Below are 22,250 nucleotides of genomic sequence, written 5' to 3' on the forward strand. Positions count from 1 at the left end.
TACTTAATAAATCCAAGGTCCTCGTGCCGACAGACTTTATTACCTCTCCGTCTCATTTCATCTGGTCCAGTAACTAGACAGACCGTTTTTCCCAACACGAGCCAGATTCCAGGTGCGTCGACATCTTCGAATGAACGTCTGGACTGAGGGAACCCTTGCCTCGCGTTCCTGTTCTGGGAAGAGGGGTGGTTGGAAACCCTGGGAGCATTGAAAAGGGGAGAGACCAGTGGCAGAACAGGGAAGGGTGTTGTGGGCATATTCAACCCACAGGAGCTGTTTTGACCAGGAGGAAGGATTGCGAGAGACGAGGCAGCATAGGGTAGTTTCCAACTCTTGGTTCATGCGTTCCGCTTGACCGTTGGTTTGGGGGTGGAAACCAGACGACAGGCTGACCTTGGCCCCAATGAGGGTGCAGAACTCGGACCAGAAGTGAGAGGTGAATTGTGGACCTCGGTCCGAGACCACGTCACAGGGAAAACCGTGCAGACGGAAAACATGATTGAGCATAACCTTGTCTGTCTCCTTGGCAGAGGGTAACTTGGGTAAAGGAATTAGGTGAGTTGTCTTAGAAAACCTGTCAACAATAGTTAGAATTACCGCGTTGCCGTGTGAGGCAGGCAGTCCAGTGACGAAGTCTAGGCCGATTTGGGACCAGGGGCGATGTGGGACGAGCAGGGGTTGGAGAAGACCCGACGAAGCTTGGCGTGAGCTCTTGTTTTGGGAGCAAGTCGTACAGGCGGCAATGAACTCCTTGGTATCCCTCTCCATGGCCAGCCTCCAGAAATGCTGACGTAGCACGGCCCAGGCCCAGGGTGCGTCTCACCCCAGGGTGACAAGCGATGCGGGAGACATGGGCCCACTGCAGAACCTGAGAGCGGAGATCGCTGGGGACAAACAGGTGGCCACTAGGGCAAGAACTCAGAGGTGGGTTCTCCTGCAGGGAGCAATTAACCCTATCGTCCACTTCCCATGTTAGAGATAACCCTAACCCTAACCCTATGCATGTGGATGGGAGAATATTTTCCGGATGAGGGGGATAGGGATTTGCCTGGTACTGACGGGAAAGGGCGTTGGGTTTAACATTATTAGCCCCTGGGCGATAGGAAAGGGAGAAATCAAACCGGTAAAAAAAAGGGCCCACCTGGCTTGTCTAGAGTTCAGTCTTTTGGCTGATCGGATGTACTCCAGAATCTTGTGTTCTATCCAAACTAAGAATGGCTGTTCTGACCCTTCTAACCAGTGCATCCATTCTTCTAGTGCCAATTTCACCGCAAGTAGTTCTTTATTACCCATGTCGTAGTTCCTTTCATTCGGGGATAGTTTTCGTGAGAAGAAGGCGCACAGATGGAGCTTCGGTAACACTTTACAATAAGGTACGCAAAACGTGGGTAGTTACTGAGGAACGAATGAGTAACGAATGATGAACTATCAGGGCCCTAAGTGAGTTACTCAGTAACTACTGAGGAGTTACTGGTAAACAGACTAGGGGATGTTATAAATGTTTAACTAAAGTGGCTGTAGATCCCTCATTGTCATCAACAGTGGTTTGGCGTTTAGCTAACCCTAAAGTGCTTCACTACTGGTAAACGAATGATTCAAAAAGCTTCACTACTGGTAAACGAATGATTCCAAAAGCTTAACTACTGGTGAACGAATGGTTCGCGAAAGAGTAACAACTCAGTATGATGCATAACTTTACATGAAGGTACACAAAAAGCTTCACTACTGGTAAACAAATGATTCAAAAAGCTTCACTACTGGTAAACGAATGATTCCAAAAGCTTAACTACTGGTGAACGAATGGTTTGCGAAAGAGTAACAACTCAGTATGATGCATTACTTTACATGAAGGTACACAAAAAGCTTCACTACTGGTAAATAATGATTAAAAAAGCTTAACTACTGGTAAACGAATGGTAAACGAATGGTTCAAAAAGCTTAACTACTGGTGAACCAATGGTTCGCGAATGAGTAACAACTCATCATCAGTCAGATCCAGCTCCACCAGTCGATCCAGTGTGGGACCCAAGCCAGCCCTCGACAGCGCTTGAAACCAAGGGCGGCAGGTTTAAAGCGTGCCCTGCAGCGGTGGACAATTGCTTTTAAGCCATCAGCATTACTAAAGCCACATAATAAACCTTAAATGTGAATATTAATGTGTGTATTGTGTGTATATGTGAATATCTTTATTAAAATATGACAATCATCCCGTCTGTGTCCTGTTAATTTAACAACTAATTGTGAAATCCCAGGAAAATTAAGTTGCTTTCATAATCAATTGGTCAGTTTGCTAATTCACAGAATGATTAATTAATACAGTATCCCCTAGTCTTACCAGTAACTGATCAGTAGTTACTGAGCAAGTCACTTAGGGCCCTGTTAGGGTCCTGGTTGTTCATCATTCGTTACTCAGTAACGAATACAGTAGTCCCCAAGTCTGTTTACCAGTAACTCCTCAGTAGTTACTGAGTAACTCACTTAGGGCCCTGTTAGGGCCTCCTGGTAGTTCATCATTCATTACTCATTCGTTCCTCAGTAACTACCCACGTTTTTGCGTACCTTATTGTAAAGTGTTACCGGAGCTTCTGCTCCTTTGCGACAGGACCGCTCCTACTCCCGTGTCGGAGGCATCCACTTCCACTATGAATTGGCGTTCTGGGTCGGGGAAGATGAGAATAGGGGCAAAAGTGAAGCGCGTCTTTAAATCACTGAATGCCTTCTCCGCCTCAGAAGACCACCGGAAAGGAATGCTGGGAGAAGTGAGAGTTGTGAGCGGAGTTGCAACCAAGCTGTAGTTGCGGATGAACCATCGATAAAAGTTTGCGAAACCGAGGAACCGCTGAAGCTCCTTGCGGTTAGAGGGTGTGGGCCACTCCGTGACGGCCCGGGTCTTGGTCGGGTCCATCTGGATAATCCCCGTTCAAACGATGAATCCCAGAAACGACACTTTGGAGACATGGAACTCCCATTTCTCGGCCTTTACGAAGATTTGATTTTAGAGAAGTCTTTGGAGAACCTGACGAACGCACGTGATCCTGTTTGTTCTTCGAAAAGATCAGGATGTCGTCCAAGTAAACAAATACAAATACATTGAGCATATCCCGGAGGACGTCATTAACCAGCCCTTGGAAGACCGCGGGGGCGTTAGTCAGGCCGAAGGGCATGACCAGATACTCATAATGACCACTAGGGGTGTTAAAGGCTGTCTTCCACTCGTCCCCTTCACGGACGCGCACAAGGTGGTGCTTCGAAAAGATAGTAGCTCCTTGTAAGAGCTCGAAAGCGGAGCAAATAAGGGGAAGAGGGGTTTTTAATGGTGATATTATTGAGTCCCCTGTAATCGATGCATGGCCTTAGAGTTTTATCCTTCTTAGCCACGAAGAAGAATCCTGCGCCAGCAGGAGAGGAGGACGGTCGGATGAGTCCTGCTGTCAGTGCACCCTGGATGTAGCTCTCCATGGCCTTGTTTTCTGGGGCTGACAGGGAATAGAGCCTCCCCTTAGGAGGCAAAGTGCCTGGGAGTAATCTATGCCACAATCATAGGATCTGTGTGGCGGCAGGGAAGTAGCCCGAGTCTCATTGAACACCTCTTTAAGGTCTACGTATTGCTCAGGTACATTAGACAGATCAGGGAATTTAGTGGGGAACAGGGGATGAGAGACGGGTGAGGACGCAGATCTGAGACATGAAGCGTGGCACTGAGAACTCCACTGGAGAATGGATCCCATGACCAGTCGATGTGCGGGTTAAGTCTTTTTTTTTTTTATAATTATGTTTTATTGATTTTCTGTTATCAAACAAAGAACAACACAGCACAGATCTTGTCAAGTTACAAAAGAGTAATGAGATATAAAGGTCACATAAATACATATTTGGATCATATAAGCATTGTTTACAGTGGAGTCATGTCAAAGGAGGAGATTATACAAACTATTTATTTGTGAAAACAAGGTGTGGGCGTCCTTTCTGCAAGAGCTCAGCAAGATCATTAGGAAGATAATCAAGAAAGGGTTGCCATACATCATAGAAAGCATTGGTGTTACCTTTTAAAACAGCACTAAGACATTCCATAGGAAAAACACAAAATGTTTCTCTGTACCATTGTGTAACCGAGGGAGGCTTCTCCTGAATCCACTGGAACAGAATACATCGTCTTGCTAAAAGCAGAAGTTTATACAATAAAATCAACTGTCCAGTGGGTGAGCTGTGCCAAAGTTATACCCAGAAGGAACAAAACTGGGTCCAACTTAATTTCTTTGTGAAAAATTGAACTAAGCTCCATAGCAACGTTTTTCCAATAACTGGATATTAAAGGACATTGCCAAATACAGTGGTAGTAGGTTCCTTTTTCTTTATTACACTTAAGACAGAGGGGGGAGAACTCAGGATACATGTTGTGTAGAAATTGAGGAGTATGTTGTATTCTGTGTAATATTCTATATTGACTCTCCCTGAGTCTGTTGCATGTATATATTTTCTTAGCAGACATAAAAGCATTGGACCAGGCAGGCCTCTGTGCTAAGTTCAACCTCCAAGTCCTTTTCCCATAGATCCCTCGCTCTGTCAGAATTAGCAGAGTTAAAAGGCATTAATTTTTCATAAAAGAGAGAAATAAATTTCTTGTCATCGAGGGTATTCAAATTGAAATGAAGAAGGAAGCTTTCAATAGGACTCAACATTGGTTGAACATTCGGTAATTTAAGATTAGATTTTACAAAATGCCTCACTTGGAGAAAACCAAAGAAGTGGTTACGTGGTATTTTGTACCTATTCTGAATTTCAGTGAATGACATGAAATTACCGTTTTCAAATAAATCAGAAACAAATCTTAGGTCCTTTGGGAACCAATCATCGAAAATAGTCATCCAATACCTGGGGGGAAAGCTTTGTTCCTAGTTAAAGGTTGTAACGCTGATGAAAACTCTCTTCGGCCAATGTGTTTATTGATGTCACGCCAAATCCTAAGTGTGTTAAGCATAATAAAGTTAGTTTTAAGCTCTGCTGGGAGTTCGCCTAAGGCAGTTGAGGTAAGGCTAAAAATAGATAGAGGGGTGCAACACCAAGCATCTACGGGGGGCTCCCCTTGATGTAGAAAATGTCTAAGCCAGCCTGATATTATACGGGCGTGACAAGCCCAATTGTAGTATAGAAAATTAGGGAATGCCTGACCCCCCCTGTCTATTGGTAATTGCAATAACTTCATCTTTATTCTAGCTTTCTTTCCGTGCCATATGAATTTAGACAACAATCGTTCAATATCCAAAATGACTTTGCTATTGATCTTTAATGGCAGCATCTGCATAGGGTACAATATCCTGGGAAGTACATTCATCTTAATTAAGCTTATTCTACCCATCCAGGACAATGGGAGATCAAACCACGTGTCAAGGTCACTTTTAATTTTTGTCAAGGTAACTTTGAAATTTAGTTTGTACAGCTCCTTAATATCTGCTGATACTTTGATGCCCAGGTAAGTAAAACCTGAGACCGACCACCTGAAAGGGAAATTGACAGGGGCTGCCCAGGGTCCAGAGCCACCTAATGGTAAGGCCTCTGACTTGTTGTAGTTAACTTTATACCCCGATATCTGGCCAAATTGATTAATGATTGATATTAAGGTAGGGAAGGAGTTCTCATGATTTGTAATAAACAATAATATATCGTCAGCATAGAGGGAAATCCTGTATTCAATGTCTCCTAACTTGACACCAGAAAGCCCCTGGTGGGTCCTTATAACTTCTGCAAGAGGCTCGAGGGCGAGTGCAAATAATAAAGGCGAAAGGGGGCAGCCCTGACGCGTACCCCTGCACAAGGGGAAAGCGTCAGACACTGAACCATTCACAAGGACCCTCGCAGCCGGAGATTTGTGTAACACTTTGACCCACTCAACAAAGCCTGCACCCAAACCAAACCTGTTAAGAACATCGAATAGATACTCCCACTCCACCCGGTCGAACGCTTTTTCAGCATCCAGTGACACTGGAAGAACCTTGTTTTTTGTATTTTGTGCGAATTGAATAACATTTAGGAGCCGTCGGACATTGGAGTGAGAGTATCTACCCTTGATAAATCCTGTCTGGTCCCGCTTCACCAGGAACACCTCTTCCAACCTCCTAGCCAGAAGCTTGGATAAAATTGTACAGTCAACCCCGAGGAAGCTTATTGGTCTATAAGATGCACAAAGATCAGGGGGTTTATCTTTCTTTAAAATTAAAGATATATGGGCAAGATTTAAAGTTGGTGGAAGTGAGCCCCCGTCAAATGACTCCATAAACATTTTAGTTAAAGGACCCACCACAAATTTTGCCATCTTTTTATAAAACTCGGGACCAAAACCGTCAGGACCTGGAGCCTTACCACTTGGTAAGGATTTAATTGTATCCAGGACCTACACATATCTATTCTGCTTTCCTCAGATAATGAAGGGAGTTTAATATTATCAAAAATACTTTTCCTTGGAACTGACGTATTTTGACACTCAGATGAGTATACATTTTGGCAAGGCAAGGCAAGGCAACTTTATTTATATAGCACTTTTCATACACAAGGCAGACTCAAAGTGCTTCACATATAAACATTGTTATACATTAAAATAAAATAATAGATAAGTAAAAGAAAACATATGCAAAGAAATTAGTAAAATAGAAAGTTAAATAGGAAAGTGCAATGTAAAGTGAGAAAATTAAATTGAAAGTTAAAAAGGCATTTTAGTAAAATAAAGCTAAAGTATTTAAGATTTAGCAGAAAGCTAAAGCAAACATAAAAGTCTTCAATCTTGTTTTGAAGGTGCTCAGAGTTGGGGCAAGTCTTAAATCCTCAGGGAGTTTATTCCAGCTATTTGTTGCATAGTAACTAAATCCTGCTTTCCCATGTTTCGTGTTTACTCGGGGGATAATTAACAGATTGGTCTCAGAAGATCTTAGTGTTCTAGAAGGCTTATGTAGTGTAAGCATATCAGTTAAATATTTTGGGCCTAAACCATGTAGGGATTTATAGGTTAGCAACATGATTTTAAAATCAATTCTCTGACCTACAGGAAGCCAATGTAACGATTTAAGTTTTAATTTTTTGGTCTTTGTTAATACTCTAGCAGCAGCATTCTGAACAAGCTGAAGCTTCCTTAGAGTTTGTTTTGGGAGACCTGTAAGGAGACCATTGCAGTAATCAAGCTTACTAGTGATAAAGGCATGTACAATTTTTTGTAAGTCTTCTGTGGACATGAGCCCTCTAAGTCTTGCTACATTTTTAAGGTGATAATATGCAGATTTTGTAACTGATTTGATGTGACTTTCGAAATGTAAATCAGAATCCATGATAACCCCTAGGTTTCTGGCTTTGATTGAGGTTTTCAGGGACAGAGAGTGAAGGTGTTGGGTTACTTTAAGCCTTTCCGTTTTAGCACCAAATACAATTATCTCTGTTTTATCCTCATTTAGCTGAAGGAAATTTCGGCACATCCAGTCTTTCACTTGCTCAATGCACTGGCACAGCAGATCTATGGGCCGATAGTCATTTGGTGATAGCGATACATAGATTTGCGTGTCATCAGCATAGCAATGATGGTCAATATTGTTATTATGCATGATTTGCCCTAGTGGGAGCATGTAGATGTTGAATAAAGAGGGTCCTAAGATCGAACCTTGTGGGACTCCACACATCACGTTGGTTGATTCTGATACAAAGTCGCCGATGGAAACAAAGTAGTTCCTATTTTGTAGGTAGGATCTGAACCAATTTAAGACTGTGCCTGAAAGCCCCACCCAGTTTTCTAACCTGTCCAAAAGTATTGTATGGTCTACAGTGTCGAATGCAGCACTGAGGTCTAGTAGCATTAGTATTGAGGTTTTGCCAGAGTCTGTGTTAAGACGGATGTCGTTTACAACTTTAATGAGGGCGGTCTCAGTGCTGTGCAGGGGTCGAAATCCTGATTGGAAGGTGTCATAACAACCAGTTGATGCCAGGAAGTGATTAAGTTGCTGGAGGACAACTTTCTCAATGATTTTACTTATGAAGGGCAGATTTGATATTGGTCTGTAGTTGTTAATAATAGAGGTATCTAGGCTCCGCTTTTTTAAAAGGGGTTTAATAACTGCAGTTTTCAGGGCTTTTGGGAAGTTGCCTGACTGGAGAGAGTTGTTAACTATCTGCAATATGTCTATTGCTAGGCAGTCAAAAACATTCTTAAAGAGGTTGGTAGGTAGAGAATCAAGGCAACAGGTGGTTACTTTTGCCTGAACAGGGTGGTAGTCCAACATTTTTGTTTGAAGTGGAGATATTGATGGCGCGTCTGATGCCTTCAATTTTATCAGTATAAAAAGCTGCAAACTCATTGCATTTCTGCGTGGAATGGAGATCAGGTGGAATTTGTGTTGGGGGGTTGGTCAGTCTGTCAACAGTTGCAAATAGGGTTTTTGCATTATTATTATTGGATTTAATGATATTGGAGAAAAATGTTTCTCTAGCACTTTTTAAGTCTGAATTGTAGGCACGGAGGCTCTCTTTGTAGATATCATGGTGAATTTGAAGTTTTGTTTTACGCCAGATGCGTTCAACCTTCCTGCATTCTTTTTTCTGTGCTGTTACAGAGGCAGCTTTTCTCCAGGGTGCCTTTTGCTTTCCAGAAATCGTTTTAACCTTATAAGGTGCAATGACATCCATGATTTTCAAAATTTTCAAATTAAAGTTTTCTACAAGATCATCAGCAGAACATGGGTTGAGAGGTGGTAGTAAGGAGATGGCCTTTCTAAAAAGTACATACGATTCTTCATTGATATACCGTTTTTTGACAGTATTTGATTTTGTCTGTATGTCGGCAATAAAAGATATATTAAAGAAAACACAAAAGTGGTCAGACAAGGAAGGATCAGTCACAGAGAGATCAGAAACATTGAGGCCCTTTGTGATAACCAGGTCTAGAGTGTGGCCCTTACAATGAGTAGTCTCTTTCACATGTTGGGACAGTTCAAATGTGTCCAAAATGGTAAAAAGTTTTTTTGCACACTTGTCATTCAAATCATCAGTATGAAAATTGAAGTCACCAGTTATAACTAGACAGTCAAAGTCTGTGGAGATGCTAGACAATAATTCTGTGTATTCATCGAAAAAATGTGCAGAGTTTTTTTTTTGGTAGAACTTTCATTATTTTACTGATCATTTTGGTTTCAAAGTGTTGTTCACCCCTCCTGTCTCTGAGCGAGGGTATTGCATAGAACCCTGCCTTGCCCTGGGCTAGTCTAGCAAGTAGCCGGCCAGGTTTGTTACCGGATTCAAACAGTCTATGCCTGGCATAAAATATTGCTGATTCTGCTTTTTGAGTTAGAAGTTGATCTAAAGCAGATCTGGCGGCTTCTAATTTCTTTAACACAGATGTGGAGGAAGAAGCTTTAAATTCTCTGTCTAAGCAAACAATATCTCGCTCAAGCTCTAGCTGTTTCACTAATGTAGTCTTCCTTTTTGCGGCCGTGTAAGAAATGATGGACCCTCTAAGAAATGCCTTGCCTGTTTCCCATAGAGTAGATGCAGAGACCTCAGGTGAGTCATTTGTGGAAATAAAGAGTTCCCATTGATTTTCTAAATAAGTCATAAATGCAGGGTTGGTAAGAAGAGACGGATACAGACGCCAGTGTCTAGAAAAAGGGTCATGGTAAGGTGGCATTACTTCAATAGAGACTGATGAGTGGTCCGAGAGAACACGTTAATGGAGCAAGCTCCGGTTCTATCTAGTAGTGGTCTAGAAACAAAGATATAATCAATTCTAGAAAAAGAATGGTGGGGACGAGATAAAAAAATGAAATCTTTTCCTCGTGGATTAGTGATTCTCCCTGCGTCAAAAAGGCCAATATCAGAGCAGAGCTCTATCGTAGCTCTTGCCATTTTAGATGGAGGTCCGTTTTTAGGTGGGCCATAATCCATCTCAGGCACCAGACCACAGTTAAAATCACCTCAGAGTATTACATAAGGCGGGGATATGGAAGAAATATCAGCCAGTAACTTTGAATAAAATGAGCAATCAAAAGTATGTGGTGCATAGACACTTCCTATAAGAACCTGTTCGTTCACCATATAGAAACCCAGTGATTATAACAAACCTTCCTTCTGTATCTCAAACAACTTTATCTAGTGTGAATGGAAGACATTTGTGGATAAGTATTGCTGCCCCTCTGCTTCTTGAATTGAAAGAAGAAGCATACATTTGACCCACCCAGTCCCGCTTTAATTTTAAATGTTCAATATCTGTAAGATGCGTCTCTTGTAATAATGCCACCTGTACCCTGTCTTTCTTAAGAATGGAAAGTAATTTGCGTCTCTTAACAACATGGTTGATTCCTTTGACATTTAACGTCATGAATTTCGTGCTACTCATTAACTATATGATTGAACATAAAACAAATAAAAGTTATCCATATCTAACTGAAAATGACCCCTTACCATGAGCATAGTACAATACAGTGTTATTTGGCGCATGAAATGAATGAGCTGTGCTGGTATGAACACAAACAACAAGAACCTTCTTCATACTCAGAGAATGAAGTAAACATGAAGAAGATACCAGAGTATGAGAAATATGAACACACAAAACAAAAAGCTACCCACTGGGTAGGTGCACATGCGGCTAAAATTAGTTTCCACTTCTGGAGCAAGATAAAAAAAAAAAAAAAAAAGCTCCATATCCCACCCCCGCCCCCACATCAAAAAGTTTGTTACCTGCCTATTGTTATTCTGGCCACATATCAATATAAGGTATCAAAGTATATTAATAGTAGCTTGTGGAAGTGTCCTCTCAAAATACAATAGCTGCTGTTATAATAATTAAAACGAGAACAAAACAAAACTTACGTAGACCTTAATGATATGTGTCCATATCAGTGGCGGCTGATGCTAAAAAAATCTGGGGGGGGCGCACTGGCGGGCGGGGATTACAACACAACAATAAACTACTTGAACATAAATTTTGCTCTCCTCTCCTTCAGGCCAGCAATTTTTTCAAATGACTTTCTGATTGAAATCTGTCATTTCACAAACAAGTCTCTTTTCCATGGAGAGCATGGCCAGTGCATTCAGCCTCTCCTGGGTCATGGTGTTTCTGAGGAAGGTTTTCACTCTTTTCAAGGTTGAGAAGCACCTCTCTGCTTCAGCTGTGGTCATGGGTGTGGTGATGAGGATCATTAAGAGAGTGACAGTTTCTGAAAAGACATCTTCAAGATTGTTTACCATGAACAGCTGGAACAGGTCCACTGCACCACAACAGGCTCTGAACTCTACTTTGCTGTAGATCAGTGGTTTTCAAACTGTGGGGCGCGCCCCCCCTTGGGGGCGCCAGAGTTCTTCAGGGGGGGGCGCGACGTGAGAAAAAAATAAACCCGAAGAAAAACCTGAAAGTCGATGATTCAAATCATCAATCGTACTTCAACTGTAGAAGTAACCTAACTAAATCAATTTTCAACCGTTTATCTTCGTGCAAACCATTTAACAAATCTACACACTTGTATCTTCAATAATATCCAAACAGAATTTCGATATCATTTAAAATTTCTTCAAAACCACCGTTTTAGTTTCATACCGCTTCGTTTTCAGCTGTTTTCATTGAAGACGTCTGCCCATTCTGATACACCTACTTCTAGACATCGTAACTCATTCATTTTTCAACCGTTTACCATCGTTCAAACCATTGAACAAATCTACACACTTGTATCTTCAATACTATCCAAACGGAATTTTGATAGCATTTATACTTTTTTCAGAATCACAGTTTTAGTTTCAAACCAGCTAATAATTTAGGTCACCATAGCAACGCCGGTAAACAAACCCCGCCGAATAGTCGAATCTCTGGACTGAAAAAGCAGATCTGATTCGACTCAGAAAATTCAGAGTCAGGGACCCTGAAGGAATCTGTGTAAACTGGCAGTTAACACAGATTAAGATGTTCAAATGTATTTAAAAAAGGTTAAGCTAAAATATGCTTAGATAAAGTTGTTAAGAAATGTGTTTAAAAACGCACAAAGATGTTGTAATGTTTCAGAAATATGTTTAAAATGTTTAAAAAATATGTTTAAAAAATATGTTTCAAATGTTTCAAAAATATGTTTAAAATGTTTTAAAATTATGATCAGTGATGTATGTAAAATAATTAAGATAGCTTTCAAAACACAGGTCTTTAGAAAAAAAAAATTGGGGGGGGGGGGGGCTCAGCTGAATTTTTTTCTCTGAGGGGGGGCTCACTCTCTCACACTTTGAAAACCCCTGCTGTAGATGACACTGAGCTCTGTCTTCAGTTTGCTTCCATTCAGCATTTTGTAGGCCTTCAGCGTGCTTTGTAGTGTCTCTTCAGGAAATGCCCCCTGATGGTCCTCAAACCTGTCCCCCTGCAGCAAGGTTGCACAGACAAGATGGTCGGTGAAGCCCTCCCTGGTGTGTCCCAGAATGGTGTTGCAGATCTACAGAGAGAAGAATACAAATATATAGAGAAAAAATAGATGTCTCTTTAACAATTTTTTTTTTTTGCATTTGCTCCTCAGACAGTACACTGTTGGCTATATTTTGTGTACATATAGTTATGGCTCCCCTGGACCTATTTATTGCATATTTCAGCTTTTTGTATTGCTATTACTTATGTATTGGTGATAGTACTACTTTAAACAAATAGTTTAATTGTGATTAGGTGATAGGCTACATCTCTGCAACATGAGGCTACATCTCTGCAACATGACAATGACATATTTTAAATTGTATTTCAAAACACATTTCTCCTCTAACAAACATTACAACCTCAAATGAAACATGGACTATGACAGATTTCTACAACAAAAACTCACCTCTTCTGCAACATTTTGACGATCCTCTGAACTGAGTACCCGACGCCTCTTTGCTGTCAGAGAACCACTGCTTTGCTCACCCATGGAATGGCGAGAATTTCTGTGTGAGAAGTCATAATAATAATCAAAAAGGGGAAAAGAGATAATATTGAAAAATGTGATGATCATATTACTGATAGGAATACTTATTACCTGATGTTTTGTATGTCCTGTTCAAACTGCTGGATGCTCCCTTTGATGTGGACTGCATCTATGTTCTTCTTCTGGAGCTTGGCATAGAGGAGGTCCACATGTGGCATGATGTGGTGAAAAAGTTCCAGAAAGAACTTAAAATCCTGATGTTCCAGCAGCATGGCCATGCCTCCTGCCTCTCTCATGGTTTTGGGGTCAAAGTCACCTGAGTCGCGTATGTTCTCAAAACACTGAATGAGATCCTGTCTGTGCTCAAACACAGTGTTGATGGCTCGGCTGTGAAAGTTCCATCTGACATTGCTGGATGTTGGCAGTCTATGGGCCACCATTTTATCAAGAACAGCTGTACGCTTGGGTGATCTGGAAACAAAGCTGGCAAATCCACCCAGGTCAGAAAAAAAAATTCTCACCTTGGAAATGAGAGGTGGCCTGTTGCATGATCAGGCTGAGTTGGTGTGCATAGCAGTGGATATAGTGGGCATTTGGGTACTCATCTTTGATTTTCCTCTGAACACCTGCAGTGGCACCCCTCATCACACTGGCTCCATCAGATGCCTGGCAGATTAGCTTGCTTTTCTGATCCTCAGGAATGATGGCAGCAAGACGCTCTTTTAATGCAGTAGCAATGGACTCAGAAGTAGATGACTGCAGAGGAATGAACTCAAAAAATCTTTCCTGCACACTGTGTTTGTCATCAATGTAGCGTAGTACAAGCACAAGTTGGGTCTGTGTTGAAATATCTGTTGTCTTATCTGCCTGGATTGATACAAAAACACTCTTTTGAGCTTCTTTAATTATTTGCTCCCTTGCAACAGACAACATACAATCCAGGAGCTCATTTTGGACAGTTTTTGAAGTACCCTTAAAAACAGTGGCAGTCTCAAGGTGCTCTTTCAAAGCTCCATCCAGAGAGGCAACAAAATCCACCAGCCCACGAAATATCCCGGGGTTGACAGAGCTCTCACTCTCATCATGGCCACGTAAAGCCAATTCAAAGGCCCCACAACATTTCACACAGTCTATTATCCTGGACAGTATGTGACGATTTTTTGTTACCTCTTCATTGTGCCTTCTAATGCCAACTCTGTAGCCCTCATCTAATTGTTCAGCAATGCTAACTCGGCCAAAAAACTGTAGCTTCATGCTGTTGTCAAGGTGGCTACGGCTACTTTCATGCCCTTTGCATTTTTCAGAGAGATGTTTCAGGTCTCTGACCCCAGCTGTTGTCCAGAGCTTCAGTGCCACTGCCAACACTTTGAAAAAGCAAGCATGGAAAGCAATAGAGAGCATTGCTAACTCCACATCCAGCTAGCCAACTGTGTTTGGTGTAACACAAACGGGAGAAGCCTCTAGTGTAACTCCTTCCCCTGTCACTTGCCTGCTGCTGGATTTGTATATCAGGCTGCTCCGGTCCAAGCTCCTTTATTCTTTTTTTTTCCTCCACCGAACGCCTCGAGAAAGGATTACTGCGTAACGAAACAACCGAATTTTCGTTTGCGGTCGCCATGTCTCCTCCTGTCTTCTCGTTGTTGTTTTTTTCTGTCTGCTCCGTGTGCGCGTGGGCGTGTCTGTCGCTCTTTGAGTGACAGGCATGGCTCCGTTGCCAGGGGAGAGACTTTGACTGACAGGTATCATGAATCAATCAGACTGGATGAAAAATGAGCCCAAGCACGCTGATTGGCCAGGGGCGCAGAGAGCTGCGCCCGGAGGAGAATCTTGAAGTGACCAATTAGAGACCAGCATGAAGTCACATGGAAGCCAAAAGTTTAAGAGGCCACATACACACTTATTTGGCCGGCGCCCCTCACTATTGAAATGCATGATACAACCCAGAATAAACCCAATATTGAATGGAAAGGCATAAAAATTTAAAAGTAAAACCCATTGTATGAGTGAACACTGAACAGACGTGGTAATTACTTTTTATTATGTAATTTATGTTTACTGTGTCTATACTTTTTTCCTGAAATTTTGATGGGGGCGGCGCCCTAGCGCCCCCTATTGACCGGCCGCCACTGGTCCATATAGTCTCCCAGATCAAGCATGATAAAAGTCATACTTCAGGCGTCTCCTGTCCGGCTTTACTCCAGCGTGTTGAGAACGTTTTCTGCATCTCTTTGTGATTCAAACTTGAGCTCCGGTGCGCACGGTCAATTTTGATGCGGCTTTTAACGCCGGGAGTCGCTTCCAAGCCAAGCACGGTAGGCAGCCAATCTTCAAAGAAGTGAATGGTTTTTTTTCCCTCGGTGCTCTCTTTCAGATTGAGAACACGAATGTTATCCCGCCTGCTGCGGTTCTCCATATCATCTTCTCTGCTTCAGCGAGCCTCCCCTGTAGACCGGTCACTGTATCCTCCACATCCGACACTCTCTGCTCGGCCTCGGTGATGCGCTTTGATTGGCTTTCCAACGTAGTGGATATTTTTTCCAAAGTCTCCTTGAATTTGGAAAGTTTTTCTTCCATCATGTCGCCAAAGTTTTGAGTTACCTCGTGAATCAGAGCTGCGGTGTTCACCGTCGGGGAGGGCTCCTCTTCACCTGCTCCTCCGGAGCGGGAAAGTAATGGCGAATCCGTTTTTTGGCTAGTAGTTGCAGTAGTAGCCATTCCTCGTGTGTTGATTTTCGTCTGTTTCGACATCACTTGTTGCCAAAATTGTACTTTTTCTGCTTGCCGCTATTTCTTACACTACAGAGTTAATGTGATTAGCCGAAATTGGAGCGATAACTTGAAATAAAATATATTTAAAGACGAGTGGGAGCGGGAGCTCAGTGGAAACACGTCTTCTAGCCAGACATCGTCACGTGACCCCGGGTTATGTCTTTTTAACCAAGGGAACCCTAAAATGAGAGGTAGTTGTGGCGAGCGATGAGGTGGAAGGTGAGTATCTCAGTATGGTTACCTGACAAGGTAATCGAAAGGGGAACAGATCGATGGGTAACCCGACCCAGGAGATGACCATCTAGTGCCGTTGCGTGGATGGGCTTTTCCAGAGATTCCAGATTGGCGCCGGAATCTATGAGGGCACAGATGGTGTGAACCTGCCCGTGGCAGTGGAGACGGACCTGGAGTAGGGGTCGAGAGGGCTGATCAAAATTCAAACCTCAGCTCACCAGCGCCCTCAGGTTTACTGGTGAGCCTTGTCTTTTAACGGACAAGAGGATACATAATGGCCATTCCGACCACAGTACATGCAGAGATTCACCCATTGGCGGTGCCGTTTCTCCTCCATGGAGAGTCGTGCCCTGCCTAGTTGCATGGGTTCAGAAGAACCGCTAGAGACATGTTGGTCAACAGAACGTGGGGACGGTAGTAACTCAAGAGGGGAGTGGAAACGGCCTGGAGAAACAACGGGCCAACCTCTCTCTCTCCACCGTTCTCCAAGACGGCCGTCAGTACGGATGGCAAGAGCAACTAAACAGTCCAGGTCGGTAGGAGGATCCCGGGCTGCCAACTCATCTTTAATGCGGTCATAGAGTCCATGATAGAACGCGTCAAGGAGAGAAGGGCCGTTCCAACAGCTCTCGGCAGCGATGGTGCGGAACTCAATAGCAAAGTCCGCAACGGTCCTTCACTCTGTGTCAACCGGAGCAATTCCCGAGCTGCCTCTCTACCGGGGGTTGCGTGATCGAAAATCTTGCGGAATCCCGTAGAAAAATAATCTACCATAGCGCAGATGGGTGATTTCCTCTCTCTAGCCCTCTCGGTGAGCAGAGAAATGATGTACGCCACACAAGAGCGCTCGGTGGGGAAGGCTGAAGGTTGGAGCTCGAATGCGAGAGAGCATTGTACCAGAAAGGGACGGCAGGAACCAGGTGTACCAGAACAGCGTTCAGGAGAAGGAACACGGGCTTCGGAAACCGGTGAGGGATGAGTTGGGGAACTAGGAGGAGGAGAGGCAATGGTTATTCTCTGTTAATGCTCCCGGATCGATTCCATGTTGCTCTTGTGACTTTCCGCCAGCGTTTGTAGTCCCTCTGCCATGGAGTTCAGTTGTTGGCTATGGGACTGGATGGTGCTGGCGTGAGTCTGTAGTTCCCTTTGGAGAGGATCGGAGTCGGCTGGGTTCATGTCTGGCCAGATCGTAATGTCACGCTCCGGAGACGGACCGGAAGTGAACCCAGAATCACGACTCAAGACAGGGGTTGCGAAAGTTCAAGTTTACTTCAATTAAGTAGGCAAGGGGTCGGTAATGGGAAGGCAGACAGATAGGCGGGGAGCCGGGGGCAGACGAATCGACCGTCCGGTTGGGGACCGAAGGTCGACAGGAGATCAGACAGGCGATGGTTCGAAAACTGGCAGGCAGGCAGAGGTCCGACGACAGCTGGGAGGTCGGACAGGCGAGTGGTCGGTAACAGGTAGGCAGGCAGGATCTCGGCGACAGGCGGATGGTCGGGCGGGCGAGGATTCGGTAAGCGGTAAGCAGACAGGATCGACAGGGACTAGGCATCAGGCGGGAGGTCAGACAAGCGAGAGAACGGCAACAGGCAGGCAGATATGACATACACAGAGATAGAGAATGCGGGAAAGCTCAGTCAAGACTAGAGACGATCTGGCAGAGACTGGTTGGGGGCAGAGGGTAAATATAGAGGGAACACAGGTGAGGGTTGTTGGGTTGATTAGGGAATTGCAGGGTGAATGTTAAACTCAGGAACGGATCATGACAGAAAGTACCCTTTAAACATCGTCACGTGTAACAACAATTAACACCAACAAATATGCATCCTTAAAACATGTAGGCTAAGCACAATATAATACAGGGTTAATAGATCGAAGTTCTTTGTTGTAACAATTTCACCACTATTCACACCATTTAAACTTGAAGGAAGTGGAGGAAGGACTTATTGCCTAGGTTTGAAAAGTTGCCCTTCTAACGGCCTAATCACCGCTGCATGCAGTCGCTATGCCGACAGTGCGTCATGGGCTTTCCTTATCTGATTGCTGGGTCCTCGATGTGTCGGTGCGCACTGCTGACTTGACGTATCTCCTACCCGTGAGGAGCAGTCCGAGTTATCACTGTAGTTCTCGTCACAACACACAGACACAGGTTGGCCTCTTTCAAAACGGGCATTCTTTAATGGCACTCTTTACTAGGGTTGAGCACCGAAACTCGGCTCCAGTAGGGAACCGGTTCCGACGTAAACGGTTGTAACGAGATCGAATAAGAACTAGGCCTGCAGCGGATTCGAATTGTATCCGAATCTGTTCGGTTCGTTTACCACAGTTCGGAGCATTCTGGTGATCCGCGGATTTCGGTTTCATGAAGGCATTGCCTTATGTAGCGTATTTTGCCTACTGTAGCCTACGTCCGATACAAAAGGGTGTTTAGGACCCAGCGGAATGCATTCTCTCCAGTGCTGCCCGAGCCAATGAGGTAGCTGTAATAGGTTGTTTTCTGAAGTTCAAGCGCACGATTCCTAAATTTAAAGAAAGTAATTGATACAATTATATTCTAAATATACGGGAGATAAATACAAACGGGTGATAGCGGGATAACGGCCTTCGAGGTCGACCGGTTCGATGGAAATAATGGACCGGTAGAGGCAACTCTGGCTTCATGCTGCGCTCGTCGCCAGAGTTCTAAGCCTCGTCGGCCGTTATCCCTTACATGTTACACTCAGTGCACCATGTTTTCAAATGCATTTAGGGAAACATTTATTGCACAAAAAAGCCTTGCAAGTTGTCTGATTGCAGTCAATTAACACATTGCAAATAGCCTGTGGGTCTCATTCATTTTTGTGTTTCTCCCCCAAACCCTCCGTCAAAAAAAAGTCCGCCTTTTTACTACCACGGACATGATCCTAATCCGAACCGTATCCGAAACCGAGGCCCAAAACGGTTATCTGAACCGAACCGTGGACACACTAATCCGTTTCACCCCTAATAAGAACGCACATTTCGGTTCCTCAAAACGGTGCCTGACGTTTTTTAACGCCCCCTGCCCCGCCCCCACTGTGTTGCGGCGTCAACTTGCGTTAGTGCTGGGCGCGATACCGGTTCTCAATGAATAACGGTGTGTATTTTCGTTAGGATATGATTTTTTTATATAGCCTACCGCCATACCGGTGTATTTGATTACACAACGTTCGGAACGCAGCGCGACTCAGTTTCAGACGGGACCCTTCTCAATGTTGCGGTAAACAAGCATGGTACGACTACGACTTTCTTTATAGGTCCATGACTGCGAGGCGTGGTATTTCAGGCCAACTGGTAAAAGAGTGTGTCACGGCTTTCAAACATAAAAACCATAAAGCCTATGGGCGCCTCGAGACACGGGACGGACTTGTCAACGCGCTGTGGCATCGCTTACTTGATGTTGTTTTGATTGAAGATCGGCAGGTTGTAGTGGGTGAACGTGAATGAACGTGTGCGTGTGTGTGTGTGTGTGTTGCGAGCGAATGTAATTTTAAAGTAACAAACAAACAAACTCAAAGCCGATGCATGCATCCAAAACTTGCTGTTCAAAAACCAAATAAACAAATCAAAAACAGAGTCGTTATTCGCTTCAAATACTTTGTCTTTTCAAAACTTGGGAATTAATACAGCGCGGTACCGAGCGGTTGAAAACAATGTTGGCGTCTCCTGTGGCTGCCTTGCGCACATGAGTTATATTAATTAATATGACTTTGGCAGTAATGTTGCGCCATGATGCGTGCCTGCCTGCTTTCAGTGAGGAATTAAAATTATTTGTAATTTTAAAAAGATATGTATCAGTCACAGCACTCACAGCAGCCTCTTCGGGTAAGTCGAGTAATTGAATGCCAACCGTAGATCTTGCATATCAAGTAGGCTAGCAAACACCAATGCCATTCAACTCAGTGTCCGCTGACTTTCTGCTTAATGCAAGTGTGTGCCGTTTCGTTTTTTTAAGTACCGGTTTGAGAACCGTTTTAGCACCGGAACCGTTTGAAAAGTACAGAGTAGGCACCGGTATCGGATAAAACCCAAACGATACCCAACCCTACTCTTTACTCCTCTATCACAAATAAACATAACAAAACGGCCCATCAGCAAATGATACAGTATTAACGTATGCACGAAATAAAACAGAAATATGACACTAATTGGCACATGAAAACGACATGCATAAAACAGGAAATAAAGTGCATTAAATGGTAAAATAAAAGACCTTGCTGGCAACTTGTTGTGAAAAGAGGTTCTTTAAAAGTTATTTTACTGTCCTTGTTTCTTGGCCATCTGCTTATAAAATAACCTGACTATTGCACTGAACAATGTATATATTTGCAAAATAATAGCCAATGAACTATTTATTTCCTTGGTTACTGTGATTTTTGCTCCAGAACCTCAGCGCACAGCGTCTCCACATCAGGGCTTTGATGCCACCTTCATCTCAACACAGGATTGTAAGCTTTCGTCTGTGAGGCATGAATGATGCCATGTTGAATGCCACAGCAGTAAACGATAATTTTACTGTTTAATTCTAATTCTAATTGCTTTGAATAGATGTAAATGTAAGTACCTGTTTGTTCAAAGTGTAATGTCTGTCAACAGATATCTGCATATAAATGCAGAATTTGTAGGCAATGGACCAAGAGTTTGGAATCTGAAAAAGTTATGGTTTCCGTTTGTAGTCCGTTTGTAGTCGTATTGACCAATCACGGTTGAGCGTGCTTTTCTAGCATGCAGGTGAACAGCCCTTGTAGAGAGCAACAGTCTTGGAACCCATCGGCTATCATCTGACAACTATTTAGCTAATTATTAGCTTTGATATCTTTTTAAAGAGATTAGCTCAAATGTCACCCGTACCTGAAACACCTACAAAAAGTAAAAATAACGATCAGCACAAGGTAGAGGAAGTCTTGGCCTGGGTATCTGTGGCCCGTCTACACCGGAACCTGAGGCCCCGTTTACACAAAGGGAAAACGCAGATATTTCCACGCGGTTTGGCCTCTCATTTACACGAAAACGCAGTTTTTGTCACAGAAAACGATCATTACTAAAAACTCCGGCCAAAGTGGAGATTTCTGAAAACGCCGGTTATGTGTTGTCGTGTCAACGGGGAGAAACTGGGTTTTAGGTTCTGAAGCGTCACATTATGCGCCTGGAAATGCTTAACGTCATATGAGCGCCCTGTGTTTACAGTTTGTTTGATACAGGAAGACGCTCGTGTTATTCGTTCTTGTTGATTCTGAGGATTCTGATTGGCTTGCATGGCTTTATCCTTCTCCCTACACCACCGCCCATAGGTTTGGCGAAGTTATAATGGCGCTCGACGGCGTATTTATGCGTTTTGATGTAAACAACCACTTTTTTGAAAACGATGTTGTGTGCACAATGTTATTTTTAAAAACGGAGGGGGGGAAATATTTGTTTCTATAAATACCCTGCTACGTATAAACGTGGCCTGAGACCTGATCCTTGGCCTGCTGTCCCCAGGCTTTAGGTACACCATCATCAGAGGATAGCACAGTCCAAGTGAAATGTAGCTAGTGTTGTAAATTGGAAAAGGCTTAATTGTGTATGAATTGTCTATTTGAACTGTGCTACTGTTTTTGGTGTATTGTTTATAACTATATATACATATATATTATGACTTAGAATGTATCCTAATAACTGCATAAAAAGTGACCATTTATATGTCCTAAGGACGTAAAGGAAAATTTTGTGATGGGATCTGGAAGTGTATTCAAAAGTGGATGAAAGAAACATACAATTCATAATCATCCATCTTGAATGCTAAACACGGTATCGGCAGCAAAGAGCACAACTGTGCCACAGCTTTGATTAAATATTAAAAGCAAAACACTGCCACCATCTATGATATATGGCCAGTTATCCCTGAAGAAATACGTCGGGCTCAGGGAACTCCGGCAGGGAACAGGCGACAGGGAAGTGTCAAATGGACAAGTTCATTGTACGTCAGTTTCACACCCAACAGAAGGGAGAAGACAAAGGACAGTGTGTACCGCTGCAGAGAACACGGCTCGGAGCTAAACCAGGAACAATGATGATGATTATGCCTGCCTTCATCACAGCAGATATAGAAGACACCTGTACCCCAGACTGACAACCTGGTGACAGATAAAGGTTGGGTTTTATATCACGCCTTCAGTGGCGGAAGCTGTAACAGTCAAGGAACTGGGAGCCTGTATGCATACTGCAGCTATCACGAAGGCGACATTCACGCGACACACCATTTGGACTCAATGTACTTTTAAGCCTCTGTTAATTTCTACCATACTTCCAACACACCAGGACATTTTTTCCCTGATTGGTTTGGGGAATCCA

At 43.4% G+C, this 22,250-nt stretch overlaps 1 protein-coding gene across 1 annotated transcript; it reads right to left on the reverse strand.

Moving 5' to 3' along the window:
• Positions 1–12,192: 12,192 nt before the first annotated feature.
• On the reverse strand, positions 12,193–16,887 carry LOC130404148 (uncharacterized). The gene is made up of 3 exons (XM_056608770.1): positions 13,005–16,887; positions 12,813–12,912; positions 12,193–12,434 (listed from the first exon to the last, which is right to left on the reverse strand). Exons 1-3 carry the CDS (start codon positions 13,331–13,333, stop codon positions 12,216–12,218), a joined length of 648 nt encoding a protein of 215 aa, XP_056464745.1. The 5' UTR covers positions 13,334–16,887; the 3' UTR covers positions 12,193–12,215.
• Between the last annotated feature and the right edge of the window lie 5,363 nt (positions 16,888–22,250).

The sequence above is a fragment of the Gadus chalcogrammus genome, chromosome 15 (genome assembly GCF_026213295.1).
Source record: "Gadus chalcogrammus isolate NIFS_2021 chromosome 15, NIFS_Gcha_1.0, whole genome shotgun sequence".
Classification (NCBI taxonomy): domain Eukaryota; kingdom Metazoa; phylum Chordata; class Actinopteri; order Gadiformes; family Gadidae; genus Gadus; species Gadus chalcogrammus.

Bases quoted from the DNA above. Each gene is read 5' to 3' on its own strand.
- LOC130404148 (XM_056608770.1), bottom strand. From the start codon at position 13,333: ATGGTGGCCCATAGACTGCCAACATCCAGCAATGTCAGATGGAACTTT. The intron at 12,913-13,004 runs GTAATAAGTATT...CTTCTCACACAG, and splicing joins CAGGACATACAAAACATCAG to AAATTCTCGCCATTCCATGG. The intron at 12,435-12,812 runs GTGAGTTTTTGT...TTCTCTCTGTAG, and splicing joins GTCAAAATGTTGCAGAAGAG to ATCTGCAACACCATTCTGGG.